We start from the raw sequence: 22326 nt of genomic DNA, 5'->3' as shown, positions 1-22326 counted from the left end.
AAGCTTTTCTCTTCCTTACTGAAGATCAGATGAAATATTTACCACCTGCCCCCTTCTGATTATTCTTACCTAAGAGCCGTATCTAACCATGGACAGATCAGAAAAGATGGTCACTTCATGCAAAATAGCCAAAGTATCTTTTAAAATAATTGCAGTCCATCTCTATGTACACTAAGTGCCCTCCACAAAAGAGAAGCAAAACATACAGGAAAAAAAACTATCTCTGGTAGCACCTATCAAAACTGAGGTTGGAGAGGAGACAGATGTCTTCCTTTGAAAGGCCAGGAGACAGGAGAACTGGGAAATTTCTAACACTTATTTACATCAGAAAACGCTATTTCTTTGCATGACTATTTGAAAATCACCCAGTGTTACACAAAATCTGATTAAATTTTGAAATGAGTTTACCTTCCTTAAAATTTCTGGAACCACATTCTGACAGACTGCAATCCTCTTTCTATAGATGATCCCTGTTGACACATCTAGAAACAGAAAATGTTTACACTCAAAAAAAAAAACCAAAAAACTGAAGTAAATGTATTCTTATTTTAATGTCAATAAAATTTTAATGTCAATCTCAATTTTCTATATGGAGAATTCCTAAAGAAAATGTTTAACTCAAAACCCAGCTTCCCTGACCACTTTCCTTCACCAAATCTCTCCAAATATCTGTGAACCCACCAGGCTCCTCTGTCCATGGGATTCTCCAGGCAAGAACACTGGACTGGGTTGCCATGCTCTCCTCCAAGGGAATCTCCCCGACCCAGGGATCGAACCCAGGTCTCCTGCATTGCAGGTGGACTGTTTACTGTCTGAGCCACCAGTGAAGCACATTCTAAAGTCAAGGACAAAAGAATTGCAAATAGGGACTTCCCCAGCAGTCCAGTGGTTATGACTCCTCTTGCCAAAGCAGGCGGCACGGGTTCAATCCCTGGTCTGGGAACTAAGGTCCTACATGCCGCAGGGTACAGCCTAAAGAAAGTTTTTAAAATAATAAAATAAGAAAGTCTATTTCTGAAGTCTCCAATGAGACCTTTAAAAAGACACAAATTGTTCACTGCTCTGGACTATCAATGTCAACACTCCAGTTGCCATGGCCAATGAGCCTTCTGATCAGCTCCAGCTAATGTTTAACATGTTTTAACAAAACAATGGAGAATCTAATTCTGTCACCTTCTGTACCAAATGAGTTTTCAAGCACCAATTTCTGGCTATGAATTTAAACCTATTATTATTACATTGGGCATACTCTTCTGTCATAGGGAAGCAGACTCTCTGAGGCTGGAACTATTCTGTTCTGGAAAAAAGTTTACAGAATAGTATTAAGGGCATTAAAAAAATGTGATAAATTTGAGTTGAAAAAAAGGAAAGTGAATCAGAGAAAAATATAAACTCTGAAGTGGTGTCTTTTGCTCTGTGAAGTACATGACTCAGCCAAGTTCCTTGATGGTTTCTCAAAGCTTGGACTATAACACTATAACAGTCCTGAACTTTGGTACAAACACCCTGAATACTCTGAAGTTGTTGGGAGGATGAGAAACTGGTTCATCTCCTCTGCCCACTGGCACCCTTTGGCCATCTCATCCAAAGTCTGCAGCACACATAGAGAAAATGGATGAGCTACTCCTGGAGGTGAAGATGCCCCTGTCAATGGCAGAAATTATAATTAACCACTTTGGAATATGCATGCTGTTCTATTGCTTGATTCTTCTCAACAACCTAAAGACAGGCTGTGATTACTTTCCCATTTGAAAGATGAAGAAATAGAGCCTCCAAGAAGTTAGGTCATGTAGATAGGAACAAAATTAGGACCTGAAATCAAACTTCTCTAATACCATGTAAAACCTTTCTCCCATGAGTGCAGGTACCTGAGAAAATCGTTTTTCATCGTATTTATAGAGCTATAGAAATGCAGAAAAGACCCTCATAAAGATAGTTCTCTCTTCACCAAGCAGAGAGAAGGCCTCAGAGTCATGAAATGAAGAGCGGCATCTCATGTTTTCCTAGAAGAGCTTCAAGAGCCTGGTAGACCGGACCTGGCTGTCTCCAAAGGTTTATACTTTGACAATGAGCACCATTATAGCTTCCTTCATTGCCCAACTCTCGAGTTCAAACACTGAGAGTGAAAACGCTTCTACCAGAGATGTGAATGACAGAACAGGAAAGACCCCTACACTCCAGTCCAGCAGTCAATCAACATCTTCTGTAAAGTGCCAGATAATAAATAAATGTTAGGTTTTGTGAGCCATACAGTCTCGGTTACAAATCTACTGTTGTGATAAGGAAAGAAGCACGGATAACACATAAAAAAAATGGGCATAGCTGGGTGCCAATAAAAGTTTATTTACAACAGGCCACACAAAGATAATTTGTCAAGCCCTGCTCTAGTCAATACTGAACCATATTGTTAAGCACAGTTCTGACTCCATAATCCAATCACTTTACAGTCACATCTCATATACGTGCTATTAGTCACACCTATTTTGTCATAAAATGATATGTGAATATATTAAAGGACATAGCCATGTAACCTCAGTTAAGTTACTTCACCTCTCTATACCTTGGTTTCTTCATTCATTAAAAAGGAATTATATCGTTCTGAGGATTAAGTTAATAAAAATAAAAGTCCCGGCTACACATTAAGTTTTGAAAACTGTTAACAGTCACAGCTGTCATCAATTCTTAATGGAGAAGATGACAAGAACGAACGGCAAGTCTTCTACTGCTGGAAAGGCTGGGTGCTCTTTCTGATCAGCCACCTCGAATACAGAGCTATACCTGTTAATAGATCTGTTTAAAGTATCACAGGCCACACACACACACACACACACATCTTTACAAAACTCAGTAATACTTACCTTTTCTTTCCTCCACAATTTTTACTGAGATGACGTTTTTATCCATGGGGTTTGGATACTAAATAAAAACACACAAAGAAAAATTACCATTCATTTTTTGGCAAAATGAATTACTTTATAGCAACCACTTATTTGCAGGAACTGTAAATCTTTTCCAAGCAATCTCTAGGGGCTTCCCAGGTGGCGCTAGTGGTAAAGAACCTGCTTGCCAATGCAGGAGACCCAGGAGACGCAGGTTCGATCCCTGGGTTGGGAAGATCACCTGGAGAAGTGAATGGATACCCAGTCCAGTATTCTTGTCTGGAGAATCCCATGGACAGAAGAGCCTGGTGGGCCACAGTCCATGGGGCCACAGAGTCTGATGCAACTGAAGTGACTTCACATACATGCACAAGCAATCTCTAAGGCCAGTTTGCAATCAAATGTCTTAATTTTACTAATTCAGAATAGATAAGTGAGATGCTGTTATCAATTGTACCTGTTGGAGTCAGCCCAGCTCTGGGTGGAGAAGGGAAGGTTAGGTTAAGCTTAATAATAATACTGGGCTTCCCTAGTAGCACAGACGGTAAAGAGTCCGGCCTGCAATGCGGGAGACCAGGGTTCCATCCCTGGGTCAGAAGATCCCCTGGAGAAGGGGATGGCAACCCACTCCAGTACTCTTGCCTAGAGAATTGCGTGGACAGACCATGGGGTCACAAAGAGTTGGACATGACTGAGCACTAAACAGCAACAATACTACTACTATAATATTGAACCAGCCTTACATAACTCAGGAGTATTCTTTGCACAAGGCACTGTGCTAAATGCTTTACTTGCATGATCTTTTTTAAAATCAGCCTCTCTGTTGTGACTGGGTCATGGGATATCATTGTCTTTCAGAAACTAAAGGAAACTAAAGAAAATCAGAAAACTTAAGGTCACCCAGCTGGTTAATAATAGAGCCACAAAATTAAACCCGGCCTAAAACACAGTGCATTCCTTCACTATTGTCCTTTACTATTGCCTGGTGGGCTAGGTCAGCATCACAGGAGTGTAGCCACAGAAGTCTATGCCGGGTCCTCAATAAGTAAGTGTATATATGTGCACAGCTGAGTCACTGGCTGTACAGCAGAAACTGGCACAGCACTGTAAGTCAACTATATTGCAATAAAGAAAAAAATGCAAAATAAATACTTTATTTATGGATTAAATTCCCCTGAAACACAATTTGGATGTTAAAAGAGCTGATAATAGCTACCATTTTTGTCCTAGGAAGCTTAATACACTATTTCAGTTTGATTTTCAAAACTATTCCTTGAGTTCCATGCAGGGTGTTTTTTTTTTTTCTCCCTTCCACCTGTGAGAAATAAGACTTGGATATACTAGGTAATTTGCTTAAAATCAGTTAATGAGCGTCAAGACTGTAATTTAGCCACGGATACTTTCCTTTGCCTTCAAGGTCTGCCCACCTAACCTATTTTCAAACATCTCAGTTACTCAAATCCCACCCTTTCCATGTCTCAGATGCAAAAAAAGAGACTCAGACCGTAGAAGTCCTCAAAGCTGTAGGACAAGCAGGCTGCTCACCAGGCCAGCTGAGCACCCCTCAGGTTCTGTTCCCAGAGGCATACTGCTTCATCGTGAGATCTAATCCGAAAGGAAAATCACAGGCAAGTCTCATCCAAAGCAGCATAAAGTGCTGAGGGGGAGACCAGGGCAGCAGACAGGTGGGGGCGTGGGTAGGAGACAGGGCCCTCCACTTGGTAAGCTTGAGCTGTAAGCCTTCCGAACCCAGGAAATGGTAAAGGAAATTCAGTGAGCAGGGTTCTCCCCAACCCCGCAGCAGCTGTGTGCCTGTGAGCATCCATGTGTGTATGTATGTGTATATAAGAGGCTGACTGATCTTCAGGGAACATTCTTGAAGATATCTGTGGCCCCAAAGGACGAGGGATTAGAATACAGACTCTGAAAGAGCAGGGCTTCTCTACCTCCACCACCTAGCAGTGCCTGGCATGTAGTAGGCACTCAATGAATATCTGCTGAATGAATGAAACATCTAGAAGATAAACCTCACTGACCTCCAGGATCGATGTGGAAACTAAACCTTACCCTCTTCAGGGACCAAGGGCACCAATTTATGAAGAGAGCAGTAGGCTCCATTCTCAGCATCCTCAACCCCAAACCAGACCTCAGGCCATAAACTCTGCCAGTCACACTTCCATCCGGACAACTGCAATTTTGAGAACTAATCAACAACACTTTTTTGGGGGGGGGATGGAGGGGGGGCAGGCCACACCGCAAGACTTTCAGTATCTTAGTTCTGTGACCAAGGATCAAACCCAGCTCTGGCACTGAAAGCATCAAGTTCTAACAACTGGACAACCAAGGAATTCCCCAATATGGCTTTTTAAATATTTATTTATTCGTTCATTCATTCATGTTTGCCACAGGGAAAAAAAAAATGCTCAAAATTACGATGCCTGTTTTCTTGAAGTTTAACTTTCAGTGTTTTTTTGAAGATAATGTTTACCACAGGGGATCAGGTTTAACTATTGTGTTTCTCAGGAAGGGGGCCTCACACAACACCCTTGAAGTTAGCAAGATACCTGAGACTCACACAGATGCTCTCAATTTTTAAGTGTGTGTGTATGTATACATCAGAACTTTTATACTAAGGTAAAATGAGAATATGAGAATACTGCCTCTACTCTAATTCTAGTTTACACATTGTCTTATATTCATCAATATACCCTGACTGATGAATATTAGAAATACACTGTAAATAGCAGGAAGATGGCTGAACTAAATTACAAAAGAAGCTGTACATGTAATCACCAGAGAAGGCTAATGATAAAAATTTCCCAAGTTCTGATTACTGCACAAAATTAGCAGTGAAATTCCTAAAGATTACAAACTCAAAGAAGAGCCGATTCTTTGAGACCCTGATGCTGGGAAAGAATGAAGGCAAAAGAAGAAGGGGCAGCAGACGATGAGATGGTTAGACAGCATCACTGACTCAACAGACATGAGCCTGAGCAAATTCCAGGAGATAGTGGAAGACAGGGAAGCCTGTTGTGCTGCAGTCCATGGGGTCACAAAGAGTCAGACACGACTGAGTGACTGAACAACAACAAACTCAAATGCTTTATTTATGCTTTTCTATAACTTTAATATTTGCTTATTAAGGTAAAGGTGAAGTCGCTCAGTCGTGTCTGACTCTTTGCGACTCCATGGACTGTAGTCCACCAGGCTCCTCCATCCACGGAATTTTCTAGGCAAAAGTACTGGAGTGGGTTGCCATTTCCTTCTCCAGGGGATCTTCCAGACCTGGGGATCGAACCCAGGTCTCCCGCATTGCAGGCAGATGCTTTAACCGTCTGAGCCACCAGGGAATCCCCTAAGGTAATGGGTATCAATTTAAATAATAGCAAAAACATTCTCCATTTAAGGATTTTCTTGACTATGCAGGCACTGTTCAATGCACTAAGGATAAAGGAATAAAACAAACAAAACTGTAGATTCTTACATGTTAGAAAAATAAAATAAAATAAAATAATGAGAAAATAAATCAGACTAAGGGATAATAGGATGGGAATTGTGAAGAGGGGCCATTGTAAAATATTTATGCTTAGTCGCTTCGGTCATGTCCAACTCTATACGACCCCATGGACTATAGCCCGCCAGGCTCCTCTGTCCGTAGGGATTCTCCAGGCAAGAGTACTGGAGTAGGTAGCCATGCCCTCCTCCAGGTAAAATACTTAAGGGTCACTAACTAGACAATTCTTATAAATTACAAAGTAATATGGAAGTTGTCTCAGTCAAACACAAGAAATCCCAGACTATTCACATCAGTAAACTCATTTACAAGACTCAGGTCATTTTCCTGTGCAACTACTTTTGCAGTTGAATAGATGTGGAGCCTCAAGTTTCCTTCCATAGAAGAATGGGAAAAGAAATCAGAGGTCTATTTACAAAAGCCAAATACTGTGACATGAAAGGCATATATTTCAAGTTTCTTTAAAGATTTATTGTGCTGAGGCTCCCCCTACCTGGCATCACTTGAAATGATCTGACACCATCTTGTAGTAACTTGAACATTCATGATTTAACTCACAAAAATGTATCTGAAGTCAGATAACAAGGGACCCAGAGAGGGAAGCCAGCTCAGAGAAGGTCACCACCAGGAATGCCAATTTGGGAAGACAGGAAGCAGGTGACCAGGTTTCTCTGGACACCTCTACAAACACAGTGTGACAGTGGAAAGGATCACGAGCACATCAAAGACTTACTGAGCATCTACTATCTGTGCAGAGTGCTGTAGTAGAGGGCCCCATATGTATTATACCTCATTTCACCCTCCTCAAAACAAGTAAATCTATTAAAATGCAGTAAGATAAGGAGTCTCATGTTGAAAACATAATGGCATATGGGACTTCTCTGAAAGTCCAATGGTGAAGACTTTGCTCTCCAAGGCAGGGGGTGCTGGTTCGATCGCTGGTCAGGGAACTAAGATCCCACATGACTCACAGCCAAAAAACAGAAGCAGTATTGTAACAAATTCAATAAAGACTTGAAAAAAAAAGTGGTTCACATTTTTAAAAAAAGAATCTTTAAAATAAAACAGAAACAAACAAAAAACCATCATGGCATAAAGCCTGACCATGTGCAGAGCAACCCTGGGATCTTCCGGTTTCTACTACACACTAATGACTCTCATGGAAGCAAAGTGGTCTGATGACCCAGATATCAGCCAAGAACCCTTACCGTCCTTGGACCTGGTACATCCAGTGAACCACAGACTGCAGTGGCTAAGAACTACCTCACAGAGATTTGCACATTTGCCAAACGTTCTGGGTGACATGAGGGATTTTTCAAGGTATATTTGAGATCATTTTGAATTTACTTACAATTCTTACTTTCTTCATACAATATATAAACTAGTCCTTTACCTTTTCTTAAGATATAAATGTATTGCAAATATCACTGCTTATATTATATGTATGTAAGTCAAGACTCAGATGCTGGGAGGGATTGGGGGGAGGAGGAAAAGGGGACGACAGAGGATGAGATGGCTGGATGGCATCACCAACTCGATGAATGTGAATTTGAGTGAACTCCGGGAGTTGGTGATGGACAGGGAGGCCTGGCGTGCTGCAGTTCATGGGGTTGCAAAGAGTCGGACATGACTGAGCGACTGAACTGAACTGAACTCAAGTCTAACAAGGGTAAAATGTAGACTCCTCCTACATTGTCATATACCTTGCTTTCATTTGTTTTTACATATTAAAAGGCAAGAAGTCAGAAACTGCAAAATAAGAGGTAAAAAACACAATAAACATTAAAACAAACACTTAGCTATGAAGAGTGAGAGGCCAAGAGAGAGTATCTAACAACAGGAACAACAGTCAATATACTTCTGGGAGTAGATTCATGAAGATAGGGTATATTTACCTTTCTTATTTACATGAGGGAGAAATATAATAAGCTTTCATAAAGCTTACTCTTAAGAGAGTGGAGCTATTACAATATCAACTTTCGGGACTTCTCTAGTGGTCCAAATTAAGAATCCGCTTTCCAATGCAGGGAACATGAGTTCAATCCCTCGCTGGGGGACTAAGATCCCACATGGCACCAGGCAAGTAAGCCAGCAAGCCACAGCTAGAAGAAGTCTACATGCTGCAACAAAGACTCTGCGCAACCAAAAAAATTTTCTTAATAAATATCTAAATAAAATGCCAACTTCCCAAAAAAGCCAGAAGTCAGTGCCTGCCTTTTATAAAACTCGCACCGAAAGAAGTCAATGACCTCCAAAGGAGCCATTGTTTACCAACTTGCAAACAGCATTATCCAAGACAGCACAAGCACAAGGAAGCAGTTAGCTGATATATCTGTATTAGTCCTGCAAAGAAGGCCATAGGGACGTAAAATCAGTCTGGGATGTTAACATATTGCTTTTATAAGCATTAAGGGAATCTTTGCTACCCAGGCTACTGCCAAATGCATGCATGCAGAGGGATAGAGCTGCTGAAAGAGATTTGGCATTTAGTTACACAAAGAAATCACCGTGGGCTGTGCCAAACTCCCTTTACGAGCTACATGCAACAGTCTATCTTAGAAGAAAAGCACAGTTGATTGTAAAATAAAATATTATAAAATACCAAGATCAAGTGATTAATCAAAATGTCAATATCAAAGACTAAACACAGTGAAGTCAGCAGACATTTCCAAAGGTTGTTCACTGGCCTCTTCAGTAGGAGGATGAAGTAGAAAGAACAAAGGACAAGAAGCCAGGACCTGCAGACCGTGATGCTGCCACCTGTGAACCCCGGCCGATGGACCACCAGATGATCCTCAAAGGCCCTCCTGGTGGGACAAGTGCTGATTCTAAACAATGGCCAGCCGCCCTCATTCATGCCAAAATGTCCCAATGATGGGCAACGACATAATGAAATTCTTTAGAAAGAATCGTTTATACATTTGTACAAAGGAACATCCTCTTCCCTAAACATTAAAGGCATACACAAACCCAGCGCATTTAGAGATACAATGTCTACAAAATAACTGATAGGTACTGTTTGAAAGGAACCAGGATTCAGGAAAGCACTAAGGAACTGAGGAGGACACAAAGACACAACTAAATGCAAAGTGGGATCCTGGACCCCACAGCACAGGACTGAATCCTATACTGAAAAAAAGATCATATTAGTAAACAAGTGCCAAAATTTGAATAATGTCTGTTATAAGAGTTAACATGGTATCAGCGGTAATTCCCTCATTTTATAAACTATACAGTATTTGGGGAAGTTAAGGATACTGAAATTTTTTGGTTCTGCAACATTTTGTAAGTTGATGAAAGCTTAAGACATAAACAAAATTAAAATAAAGACAGTCTGGAAAACAGAAAGGATTTTAGAATCCAAGAGACCTGAAGCCCACCTATGGGAATCTCAGAAAAATTATTTTATCTCAGTCTGCCTTTGTTTCTTCATCTGTGAAATTAGAAAATGAAACAAAACAAAAAGGCCACACCTCAAAGGGCTGTTATAGGAATTAAAGGAAATAATGTTATGTAAAGTGTAACATTCGGCACCTTACTGGTTTGCTACTAAAAAATGAATCAATATTTTTGAAAACTTAGTTTCAAGACTTCAGTCTTTATTTTGTAATTTACTGTGGTGTGATATTAAGTATATTATTAGTATCCATTTGCAATCCAGATATATTTAAAAGATTATTCAAAAATTAATAGAAGATGTTTCTAATATTTCTAGATTAGTAAAACCTTACAAGCTCATGCTTTAACCAATTCATAATTTGTGTGAGTACTCCCAGATACTTTCCTGCCCACAAGTATGAAGGAAAGCACTGCATTGGAGCAGAGAGTACTCTGTATTCTCAAAGCTCTTGTAAAGTGAAGTGAAGTGAAGTCACTCAGTTGTGTCCGACTCTTTGCAACCCCATAGACTGGAGCCCACCAGGCTCCTCTGTCCATGAAATTCTCCAGGCAAGAATACTGGAGTAGGTTGCCATTTCCTTCTCCAGGGGATCTTCCCAACCCAGGGATCGAACCCTGGTCTCCTGCATTGTAGGCAGACACTTTACCATCTGAGCTACCAATAATTAAAACATCAATCTTGCCCTACAGGGTATGTCTGTGATATGCCTTTAAGAAGGAACTTATTACAAAAAATACAAAATAACTTATCTCCCTTTATCCCCCATAACAGTAAACTCCTTGAGGCCAGGGCTATGTTTTACTTAGCTTTTCATCTCCCAGAGGCCAAATAATACACTGATCTATTGTGAATTTCTATTAGAAAACATATAAAGAATGTTTATTAGTTCTTTGACAGTTAAAAATCTCCTATCTTTGAGGCACTGATTAAGCCATAATCTCTACTAGGTGACTTACCAAGTATGCTTTGGTACTATTTAAATGCCAATTAAAAAATTAATCATAATGCAAATGCACACCTTTATTCATGCTCACTACTGACTTCCCTGGTGGCTCACTTGGTAAAGAGTCTGCCTGCAATGTGGGAGACCCAGGCTCAATCCTTGGGTTGGGAAGATCCCCTGGAGAAGGAAATGGCAACCTACTCCAGTATTCTTGCCTGGAGAATTTCATGGACAGAGGAGCCTGGTGGGCTCCAGTCCATGGGGTCACAAAGAGTCAGACACAACTGAATGACTGAACACTTTCACTTTCTCCCCTTTATTACTCCAAGTTAGTAAATATCTCTGCAGAGATACTGTGTGGCACCTACCATGTGGCTACATTAAACTATGAATATTGTATGCACTGTGTTCATTATCTAACTTACTTCTTCCCAATGACTCCAGAAGACAGTATTATTATTATTTTGCAGATGAGGAAACTGAGGCATAAAAAAGTGAACTGACTTGCCCAAACTCACAGCTAAAAGCTCCCGGACCCCAGCTGATGTCAGAGCCCATGCTTTTCCTTTCTGTAACTTCTCCTTACTGTTGTGCTTAATTTTCTAATAGAATTGAGGAGAGGAAGTTAAAAGTGAAGGACTATCACAGTGTGAACAAAAAGATAAGTAACCACATGTTAACCCAGGCCTATCATTTGTCAGATCACTTATTTTAGAAATACAGGTCCATCTCAAATATTTCAGGAACTCTGCACAGAGAGATGTTCCACACATTTAAGTGCCAGATTTGCAAGGGAGAAAAGACAGGATCAGAAATGGAAACATTATTAATTACCCAATCAACTTTCTACTCTAAATGGAAATAGCCATTCATAAATCTCCTTTATGAGTTTAAGGGTAAACATTCAGACCATTTTGTTCAGAACATCAGGCTCCTGGCTAGAATAAATAAGACCTGAAGCCACTGTGTTGAAGCAAAGAAATTATTTTACTCTGTCCATTTTGTTACAGTACCCAAAGGACGGACATGTTACTGAATCCCACACCAACTTTAGCCTGAAATTGCACAAGGCTAAATCCCAGAAGAGAATATTTCACTCATTCATTCAATAAGGATTTGCTGACTGTCTACTGTGTTCAGGATCTCTTTGGATATTTGAGATACATCAAGAACAGATGATAAAACCTCCACCCATGAAGCTTACACTCTATTCACAATGGCTCTTTTTTGCCTATAGGATAACAAGAAAATAAACCTGAAGGGCTTCCTTGGCGGTTCAGTGGTTAAGACTCCACACTTCCGATTCAGGGGGGTGAAAGTTTCATCCCTGGTCCGGGAACTATTGAGATCCCATATGCCACATGGCATGGCCAAACAATTAAACAAAAAAGAAACAGAGACAATGAACCTGAACAACTCGATGGTGAGAAAAACCGTAACTTCTCTGGTTTCATTTGAGAATAAACAAGAAAAATCCAGGCACAATCAATGCTCTCTGAGTCCTTCTTTATGACTTTCAATTCCAGGTAGACAAAATTTAGGACATCTTTTAGAAAGGAACTTTTAAAAAATATAGGAATCCAGTTCACCATACAAGGCAAGCCCATGAAAGAGCCCACACGAGCTTTCAAAGATGGGGCAGCCTAGCAGCTGCCATATCCACCTATGCAGTAGTGGGCTCTGTTTCTGGGTGTTTTAAGTAAAAGGAAGCAGCTATAAATGATGAGAAGTACAAAGCTGAGAGTCATACAAAGAAACAAACCAAAACATACTGTCAAGAGCACTGACACTGTAGTTCACAGAAAGTACAGTTTAGCATCTGATGAATAAACCATTTTGGTTTTCACAGCATTCCTCCATGAAAAGTTCATTGAGACACATTACACTCCACGAACAAAGAGTATTGAGGTGTTTGTTTTCAAGGTGCCACTTAACTTTGAAAGCATGTAGCTAATATATCGCCTGTGGTATCCAACAGGCAGGTGTAAGAAGAGCAAACATTCCTAAGGCTTTAAAAATAGTAGGATATTATAACTTGGAAAGCAAGCCCTAACATACCAAAAGCCAGAGATCAGTAGACTCCGTTTAAAATAGAATTTCCTCACTGCTGTAGCACCTTCAAACATACCATTGTGCAACATCAGATTAAATGCTTCCCAGAGATCCTCAGATGATTGTCCCTTCTGCAAAGCACTTTCCTTTGAATCAAAAAAAAAAAAAACAAAAACATAAAGACTAAAAGAAAAAGAAAAGTGTACTTTGCCAAAAGGATCATTCTTACTACCTTATGCTTAAAAAAAATTTTGTCAACTGTTAGACATTTGCTTCTCACAAAAATACTGGGAGATTGGTGGGGTACACAGCAAAACATTTCACATGTAAGAAATTAAGACAGTAGGGCTGACTCACACGGTTGTGCAGGTTGCTCACTGCACAAGGTTTTCCAGCCAAGCAGGCCAGGGAGCACAGGGCTACAACCACATGGAAGAAGGAGCACTTCTTTCTAACTTGCATTAACAGCCCCACATACTTCCCACTAGTTCCATTTACTGCGACCTTATGGGGTAAACCACCTCAACGATGCCTCTTTCTAATTTGCACAAGGGCACAGTCTAGAATGGTGGAAACTCTTTCCCAAGGCCACCCCAAAACTGCTTGTATTGAAGGAAGCACAATGAATGGAATCCAGGGCTACTGACTTCCAGCTCATGACTTTAAATGAAGGTGAAAATTCTCACAGCAAACGAATTTACTGACTTCCTAGAGATAGTCCCTTAGCCCTTCCAGGGATCTCTGGAAGGACTGCTTTGTGACCAGAAGTGCACTGACCCATCTCTAGACCTTTTCTACAGGTGTTCTCCTCCTCTTTCCCTGGCCTCACCTTTCAAATATCCTCCTCAGTCTTTATTTACTATGTGCCAGGCACTTTGCTAAGTACTTTATAAGAATTCTTTCTAGGACTTGCCTGGGGGTCCAGTGGTTAAGACTCTGAGTTGTGGTCCGAAACAAGAGAAGCCACCAAAATGAGAAGCCCATCAATGCAACTAAAGAAATGCAATGCTGGGCACAGCAATGAAAACCCAGCACACTCAAAAATAAACAAATTAATTAATTAATTTTAAAAAAGAATCCTTCCAGATCTTAACTGAACCCAGCTAGATAAGTGACCACAGCTATAACACAAGGCACCTAGAAACCACCCACCTGAGCCCAGGCAATCCACAGAAACATGAGAATTAAAAGTTTACCATTGGTTTAGGCCTCTAAAACATTTTAGGGTGATTGGTTACACAGCAAGAGATAATCGCAAGAAGCAACAGTTAAAACCAGACATGGAACAACTGATTGGTTCAAAATTGGGAAAGAAGTACAACAAGGCTGTATATTGTCACCCTGCTTGTTTAACTTCTTTGCAGAGTACATCATTTAAAATGCCAGGCTGGATGAAGCACAAGCTGGAATCAAGATTGCCAGGAGGAATATCAACAACCTCAGATATGCAGATGATACCATTCTAATGGCAGAAAGTAATGAGAAACTAAAGAGCCTCTTGAAAGTAAAAGAGGAGAGTAAAAAAGCCAGTTTAAAACTCAACATTCTAAAAACTAAGATCATGGCATCCGGTCCCATCACTTCATGGCAAACAGATGGGGAAAACAATGCAAACAGTGACAGATTTTATTTTCGTGGGCTCCCAAATCACTGTGAACAATGACTGCAGCCATGAAATTAAAAGATGCTTGCTCCTTGGAAGAAAAGCTATGACAAACCTAGACAGCATGTTAAAAAGCAGAGACATCACTTTGCCAATAAAAGTGCATATGGTCAAAGCTATGTTTTTTCCAGTGTCATGTACGGATGTGAGAGTCAGACCATAAAGAAGGCAGACCAAAGAATTGATGCTTTCAACCTGTGGTGCTGGAGAAGACTCTTGAGAGTCCCTTGGACAGCAAGGAGATCAAACCAGTCAATCTAAAGGAAATCAACCCTGAATATTCACTGATGCTGAAGCTGAAGCTCCAATACTTTGGCCAACTGATTAGAAGAGCTGACTCACTGGAAGAGACCCTGATACTGGGAAAGTTTGAGGGCAGTAGGAGAAGGGGATACAGAGGATGAGATGGTTGGATGACATCACTGACTTGATGGACATGAGTTTGAGCAAACTGTGGGAGATGGTGAAGGACATGGAAGCCTGGCGCGCTGCAGTCCATGGGGTCACGAAGAGTAGAACTAGGACATATTTGACTGAACAACAACCACAAAGAGATAACTGAAACAATGTATTTTCTCCCCTCTTATCTTCAAAGCTATACCCTTAAACCAGGCATAAGGGGTCCACAGAGATGAATAAACCCTGAGTGAAGATTGCAGGCAAAAAGAAACTGAGACTGGATACAGAGCACAGCAAAGCTGAGTCTGCAACACTGTATTCCTTCAATGATTATCTGAGTGCCTACTATGTGCAAGGTAGCACAGCCTAGTGATTAGGGGTATGGGCTTGGATTCAGATGTGTTGAAATCCTGGTTCTCCCACTTGCTAGCTATAAGAACTTGGAAAAGTTACTTAAACTTCTCTGAATCTCAGCTTCTCCAGACAATGGAATGGAAGTCAACCATAACTATTTCCAGAAGCTGCTGGGAGGAATAAACAGGGTAATGTAGGAAAGCACTTTCTCCCCCTACCCCTAGGAAACTAGGAAACTCCTCTCATGCCTTGGCCATAACTTCACAAATGCCACTTTCTCGAGGAAGCCTTCCCTAATAGCACTCTCCAAACTTCACAACACCTGTGTACTTTCCCTGTGTAAACACACATCATCAGCTGGAGTTATCTGTTCGCTTGTTAATCATTTATTCATGTTAGTCACACCCACTAGAGACCATTAGCTCCCTGAAAAGAGGGTCTGTCTATGGTGCCCCATACCCAGAACAGAGCCTGCCACCCAGAAGAAAAGTGTCTTTAAACACCTGCTGAATGCAAGAAAAGCATTTAGCCCAGAAGCCTGACTCATGCCAGGTATTCTCTAAATGAGTCTGGCCCTGTGCTACGTGCTTCTGCAGTAAGCTTCCTTCCACTAATAAGCTTCCTACCCCGAGGAAGCTTATTAGAGTCTAATGAGGAAAAAGACACATGCAGAACTATCCAACACTGTCAAAGATGGTCACTGAGGCCCAACGTGTCCCTCCAGCTCTGACAAGGCGGAGATTACCTTGTGATGGTGACAACCCAGAAAGGCTTTCCAAAGGAGCAGTGCCACTGGAGAACTCACATTTCAAAGTGCCAGTCCTAACAAAAAATGGGGTGGTAGCTTTTTCTCTTCAGGGCCCAGAAGCCTAGTCTAATGCAAAGTCTACATCAGATCAATAAATATTTCTTTATTCATTCATCACTCATCAGATGTATACTGAGTACCTAGGAAGTGCCAGGTACTATTTTAGATATGAGATCAATTAACAATGTCAACAAGCTGGCATTCTGCCCCCAAAAGGCTCCATAGCAACCCCATCATTACCAGGGTCCCACTTACTCCTCTATGACCTGGGCCCCCAACAGTATCAGCTCCTCTAATGGAAGTCAGGTCTTACCTCTTTTAAAAAAACATACATCCCCTAGTGGTCCAGTGGCTCAGACTCTAGGCTCCCAATGCAGGGGCCCTGGGTTCAATCCCTGGTCAGGGAACTAGACCTCATATGCCGCAACTAAAAAGAAAAGGATCTCACAGGCCACAACTATGACTGCTGCTGCTAAGTTGCTTCAGTCGTGTCCGACTCTGTGCGACCCCATAGACGGCAGCCCACCAGGCTCCTCCGTCCATGGGGTTTTCCAGGCAAGAGTACTTGAGTGGGGTGCCATCGCCTTCTCCAACTATGACTGGATGCAGTCAAATAATTTTTTTTAATAAATTTAAAAACCCATCTCCAGGCTTCCAGAGAGTATTGCCAGTGGCGGCTGCCCAAGATAAAATACAATTCTTGCAAATCTCCCTTAAGATGTGTAAGCTGAAAGGTCTTCTGATACAAGGCTCTCATCTGTGGACAAAGAATGTCACCTGCCATTTCAGTAAACACACAATGTTGTGACATAAAAATCCTTCAGCCTCTGAGGCCATCCCTGAGGGTGCTCCCTGAGGGGATTCAGGACAGAGAAAAACAGGATAAAGGCCCTAGACGGTTAAGGAGCCTAACAAAGGAATTTCAATTGAGTCCAGACTCTTGAATTATTCCATACACAGAAAAGCATTAATTCCATTAACTTGAGATGTCTGGTTTTCTTTTGATAGCAGTCATCTTTGGACAGTCAACTATCTTTTTCTTTGTTTGAACTTATATATTCTGGTTCCTCCCTAACCTCTTCCGGCCAATCCCTCAGAGCTATGTGAGAGACTATATCCAGGCTTAAGTCCTCAGCAAGTCTGCCCAATAAAAATCTAATTCTCAACTCTTAGGCTGTGCTTTTTTTAAGAGAACACATCTCTAGATGAAGAAACTGAAGCCTCGAGAGAGAAGATGACCCTTGACCAACGTCATCAAGTGAACTAAAAGTAGAACCAGACTAGAACCCAGGGGTCCCACATCCCAGGTCTGGATGCTTGATTTTTCAAAGAATTTCCTATTCTACCATTACAAGCCACAGTTCCAAGAAAAGCTCTTGAGATAAAGAGGGCCACTGACTATTGAGACTAGAGTGGACAGTTTACAGTAGCGCGAATAACCATAACTTTTCAAAGGACTTACTAGGCAAGCATCAGTCACTGTGATAAGCACTCTGTAGGAAGTATTTCACTTGAATCCTCACAACTCCTAAGTTGGTATTATTATTTTTCCCATTTTACAGATTACAAAACTAAGGCATGGAGGCGCCCAAAGTCCCACAGCTGCTAATAAAAGAGAAAGGGGTGAAGTGGTAGAACGACAGTGCTGAGTAAACTAGGATGGCGGCCATCAACGGCCCGCACTATCTTTGATGTATTTACTGGAGACATCGACAAGCCCTGTGCAACCTCAAAGGGGCTCCAGAACCTGGGCTCCCCGCGTCTCTCCCTCCAGCTGCGGCAGGGTGTGAACGTGATGCCAAGCACTGAGCCTTTCCCTCATCCTGGAGGGAGAGCCTTCGAGGAAATCCACCCCCGCCCTCGCCCGGCACATCCCAGAGGCAAAGCCTGCAGCTGGATGCAGACCTCCGCGCGGGCATCAGGGAGCCGAATGGAGGAGGGGAACTTCGGACGACGCTGCCCAGAGCGCAGACGGCCTGGCCACAGGGGCAGCGCGGGAAAACGCGAGCCCCAGCCGAGACCAAGCGGGCAGAATACCTTTCGGAGGAAGCTGGCGACCACCTGCTCGAAGGGGTACTTGAACACCTCGTGCACGTCCACGGTGACCCCCATCCCGGCGCGCCGACCACGCCTCCGCCAGCACACTATCGCTAGAGCTCCGTCTGAGCCGGGCCGCAGGCGTCCACGCCCTGGAAGCCTAAGGGGCTTGGGGACTTTTTTCTCTTCCTTTTTCAAACTTTCGAAACTTTATTGTCCACTCGGAAAAACAGACAGTTGGCACGCCCCGTTTCCCTTCCCCGTCCCCTTCCGCCAGTCTGGGCGGCAGGCGAGGGAGGTGCCGAGCCCCCGGGCGGTGTCGGCTGGAGGCGTCAGGAGCGGCCCCGCCCCGCCCTGACTCCGGCTCCGCCCCTCCGCGGTCTGATCACACCTCGCCCACGCCACGCCACGCCCCACGGCCTCGCCACGCCCCCACGGCCTCGCCACGCCCCCACGGCCTCGCCACGCGTGCCTCTGCGGACCCAAGTTTCCACCTCACAGCTGGCGAGTCTTGAACCTTGCAGCTGGGGTTTTTGTCATCACTTCGCTTGGAGCCTTACTTAAGCCGCTACTGGCAGCACTAAAAAGATGTAATAAATACATAAACTACCCTCCCTCCGAGTTTAGGGACTGTAATATAACCCTCCTCAGTGTTGCCCAGTTCAGTGTGACAGAGGCCAACAACTGCATTCCTCACAGGACCTGGGCAGTTGCCTCTGAGGCTCTAGGAGGCGTCTCAAGTACATAGAAATTGCCTCTATCGGCATGTGACTCCATAAAGAAATTCCTACACTCATGAAAGGTTAAAGACCATGGGAGGAGGAAACAAGGGATACAAAAAGAATTTGGAATGGTCTTCACTCGACTGTACAGATTTTACAAAAACAAGCCAGTGAATCCATTAATCCAATACCTTATTTAACATATGAATTCCTCATCACCTACTATGTGCTAAGCACAGTGCAGTAAGGAAAGCACAGTCCCTTCTGTCATGCAGGATGAGTCAATCAGATGATTTAACACCCAGTAAAGTAAAATAGATCCTTGTATGGCATCACTGACTCAATGGACATGAGTGTGAGCAAACTCCAGGAGATAGTAATGGACAGGAAAGCCTGGCATGCTTCATGGCATGCAGTTCATGGGGTGGGAGAGTCTGACACGACTCAGTGACTGAACAACAACAACAAACAAAATAGAAAAAGAAACAAGATAATAGGTCAAAGTTACAGGTGACATAATTTTAGCTAAGATGAATCAGAGAAGTCTCTGAGGTAGTGACTTTTACTTTATAATTGCGCGATCTTTCTTGCCCATGACACACAGAGTCACACTGATCTGGCAAGTTCAGTTCAGTTCAGTCATTCAGTTGTGTCCTACTCTTTGTGACCCCATGAACCGCAGCACGCCAGGCCTCCCTGTCCAACCCCATGAACCACAGCACACCAGGCCTCCCTGTCCATCACCAACTCCTGGAGTCCACCCAAACCCATGTCCATCGAGTCAGTGATGCCATCCAATCATCTCATTCTCTATCGTCACCTTCTCCTCGTGCCCTCAATCTTTCCCAGCATCAGGGTCTTTTCCAATGAGTCAGCTCTTCACATCAGGTGGCCAAAGTATTGGAGTTTCAGCTTCAACAATCAGTCCTTCCAATGAAAACCCAGGTCTGATCTCCTTTAGGATGGACTGGTTGGATCTCCTTGCAGTCCAAGGGACTCCCAAGAATCTTCTCTAACACCACAGTTCAAAAGCATCAATTTTTCTGCCCTCAGCTTTCCTTATAGTTCAACTCTCACATCCATACATGACTACTGGAAAAACCATAGCCTTGACTAGACAGACCTTTGTGGACAATGTAATGTCTCTGCTTTTTAATATGCGGTCTAGGTTGGTCATAACTTTCCTTCCAAGGAGTAAGCATCTTTTAATTTCATGGCTGCAATCACCATCTGCAGTGATTTTGGAGCCCCCAAAAATAAAGTCAGCCACTGTTTCCACTGTTTCCCCATCTATTTGCCATGAAGTGATGGGACCAGATGCCATGATCTTAGTTTTCTGACTGTTGAGCTTTAAGCCAACTTTTTCACTCTCCTCTTTCACTTTCATCAAGAGGCTCTTTAGTTCTTCACTTTCTGCCATAAGGGTGGTGTTATCTGCATATCTGAGGTAACTGATATTTGTCCCGGCAATTTTGATTCCAGCTTGGGTTTCCTCCAGCCCAGCGTTTCTCATGATGTACTCTGCATGTAAGTTAAATAAGCAGGATGACAATATACAGCCTTGACGTACTCCTTTTCCTATTTGGAACCAGTCTGTTGTTCCATGTACAATTCTAACTGTTGCTTCCTGACCTGCATACAGATTTCTCAGGAGGCAGATCAGGTGGTCTGGTATTCCCATCTCTTTCAGAATTTCCCACAGTTTACTGTGATCCACACAGTCAAAGGCTTTGGCATAGTCAATAAAGCAGAAATAGATGTTTTTCTGGAACTCTCTTGCTTTTTCGATGATCCAGCGGATGTTGGCAACTTGATCTCTGGTTCCTCTGACTTTTCTAAAACCAGCTTGAACATCTGGAAGTTCACGGTTCATGTATTGTTGAAGCTTGGCTTGGAGAATTTGAGCAGTACTTTACTAGCGTGTGCTGCTGCTAAGTCATTTCAGTTGTGTCCAACTCTGTGCGACCCCATAGACGGCAGCCCACCAGGATCCCCCATCCCTGGAGATGAGTGCAATTGTGCGGTAGTTTGAGCATTCTTTGGCATTGCCTTTCTTTGGGATTGGAATGAAAACTGACTTTTTCCAGTTCTGTGGCCACTGCTGGTTTTCCAAATTTGCTGGCATATTGAGTGCAGCACTTTCACAGCATCATCTTTCAGGATTTGAAATAGCTCAACTGGAATTCCATCACCTCCACTAGCTTTGTTCATAGTGATGCTTCCTAAGGCCCACTGACTTCACATTCCAGGATGTCTGGTTCTAGGTGAGTGATCACACCATCGTGATTATCTGGGTCATGAAGATCTTTTTTGTACAGGTCTTCTGTGTATTCTTGCCACCTCTTCTTAATATCTTCTGCTTCTAATCTGGCAAAACCTTGAATAAATCCATCTCTCCATTTACTCACTGCCTTACCACTGAGAGAGCCTGGAGGAAAAGTGTACACCCAGACTTCTATTTAGATTTGTAACCAATCTCAAGGAGCCTTTTAAGTGGCGCTTAGACCATAAACAAAAACCCTGCAATTTTCTAATCCACTTCGTGTCCCAGGCTCCTCTCTCTTCAAGCCTCCAACACCTCCCTCCCCAGCTTCATTCTCAAGTGATTATGTAGCTTCCTTTTTCACTTAGTAATAGGAAACATCTCTGTATCATATCTACCCACCCCTCCATTTGCCCTGCCTTCTCTCCTGTTCTTGTGGACGAACTGCTAACACTTAGTTTGGGGCCAATCTCTGCACTTGTCCACCACATCCAGTCATGGGCTGCAGATGGTTAACAAACAGCTCTACTTTAAAAATCAAACCAAAACAAGGCCTGATGTCTAATGGCTGCAATTTCTGTGGTGTAAACACTCCCACCACAGTCAATTTCAAACGACCAGGGTGGTGTCATTTCCATCACCCACACACTACAGACATAACTGCAAGAATATAGACCATGGTAAAGGTAGTAATGGAATTAGGAAGGGAAGCTTTTTGAATATCTATTACCTTTCAAAATATAGTTTAGTAGTAATTTTATATAATTTAATATTTAATAATAGCTGTGTTTAACAACCAGCTGATGAGGTTCAGAACACAGTAGCCTAAAATATGGCACCTCAGTATACAGAATATTTAAAACTCAAGGAGTCTGCCCAAACTGCAGAAGCAGGAAGATCTCTCTGGCCTTCCCCCACCCTCCTCCCCTGAAGCAGATCTTTTCTCTATACCCAGAGGGAAGAAGCATCATTATCTCCAGGATGAAGGGTCACCAAGAAGAATCTGAACAAACACAGCTTGCCAAGTTTCCCCCCTGTTTACTACACTTACCTCATCATACCCTTTGTCCTATACTTCTCCACAACTGCTGACTCTTTATCAAAGCTAGAATAAAAACTCTTATGTTTAACCATTTCTTCAGGTCTTCATTTCATCATGAAGGCTCCTATGTCACTTATAAAACTTACAGTTAATAAATCTGTATCCTTTTCTCTAGGACTTCTCTGGTGGCTCAGCGGTAAAGAATCTGCCTGCAATGCAGAAGATATGGGTTCAATCCCAGAGTTGGGAA

General features: G+C 42.5%; 1 protein-coding gene across 5 annotated transcripts in view; it reads right to left on the bottom strand.

The window, feature by feature from the left end:
- Positions 1 to 18404, bottom strand: part of PRELID2 (PRELI domain containing 2) — a 79609-nt gene extending 61205 nt beyond the window's left edge. Inside the window, exons 1-3 of one of the 5 annotated variants that reach the window (XM_025292506.3) lie at positions 17918 to 18356; positions 2859 to 2916; positions 409 to 482 (exon numbers count right to left, since the gene is read on the bottom strand). In XM_025292506.3, coding sequence (XP_025148291.2) covers positions 409 to 482; positions 2859 to 2916; positions 17918 to 18124 — 339 coding nt within the window. In that variant the 5' untranslated portion in view covers positions 18125 to 18356. Of the gene's footprint in view, positions 1 to 408; positions 483 to 2858; positions 2917 to 17917 lie in introns of all 5 variants that reach the window. The other 4 variants (XM_044947522.2, XM_025292505.3, XM_006053550.4 and 1 more) reach the window with 4 other exon arrangements.
- Between the last annotated feature and the right edge of the window lie 3922 nt (positions 18405 to 22326).

The sequence above is a fragment of the Bubalus bubalis genome, chromosome 9 (genome assembly GCF_019923935.1).
Source record: "Bubalus bubalis isolate 160015118507 breed Murrah chromosome 9, NDDB_SH_1, whole genome shotgun sequence".
NCBI lineage: Eukaryota > Metazoa > Chordata > Mammalia > Artiodactyla > Bovidae > Bubalus > Bubalus bubalis.
Note: the sequence above shows the minus strand (reverse complement) of the source record. Positions and strands in the feature narration are given on the sequence as shown.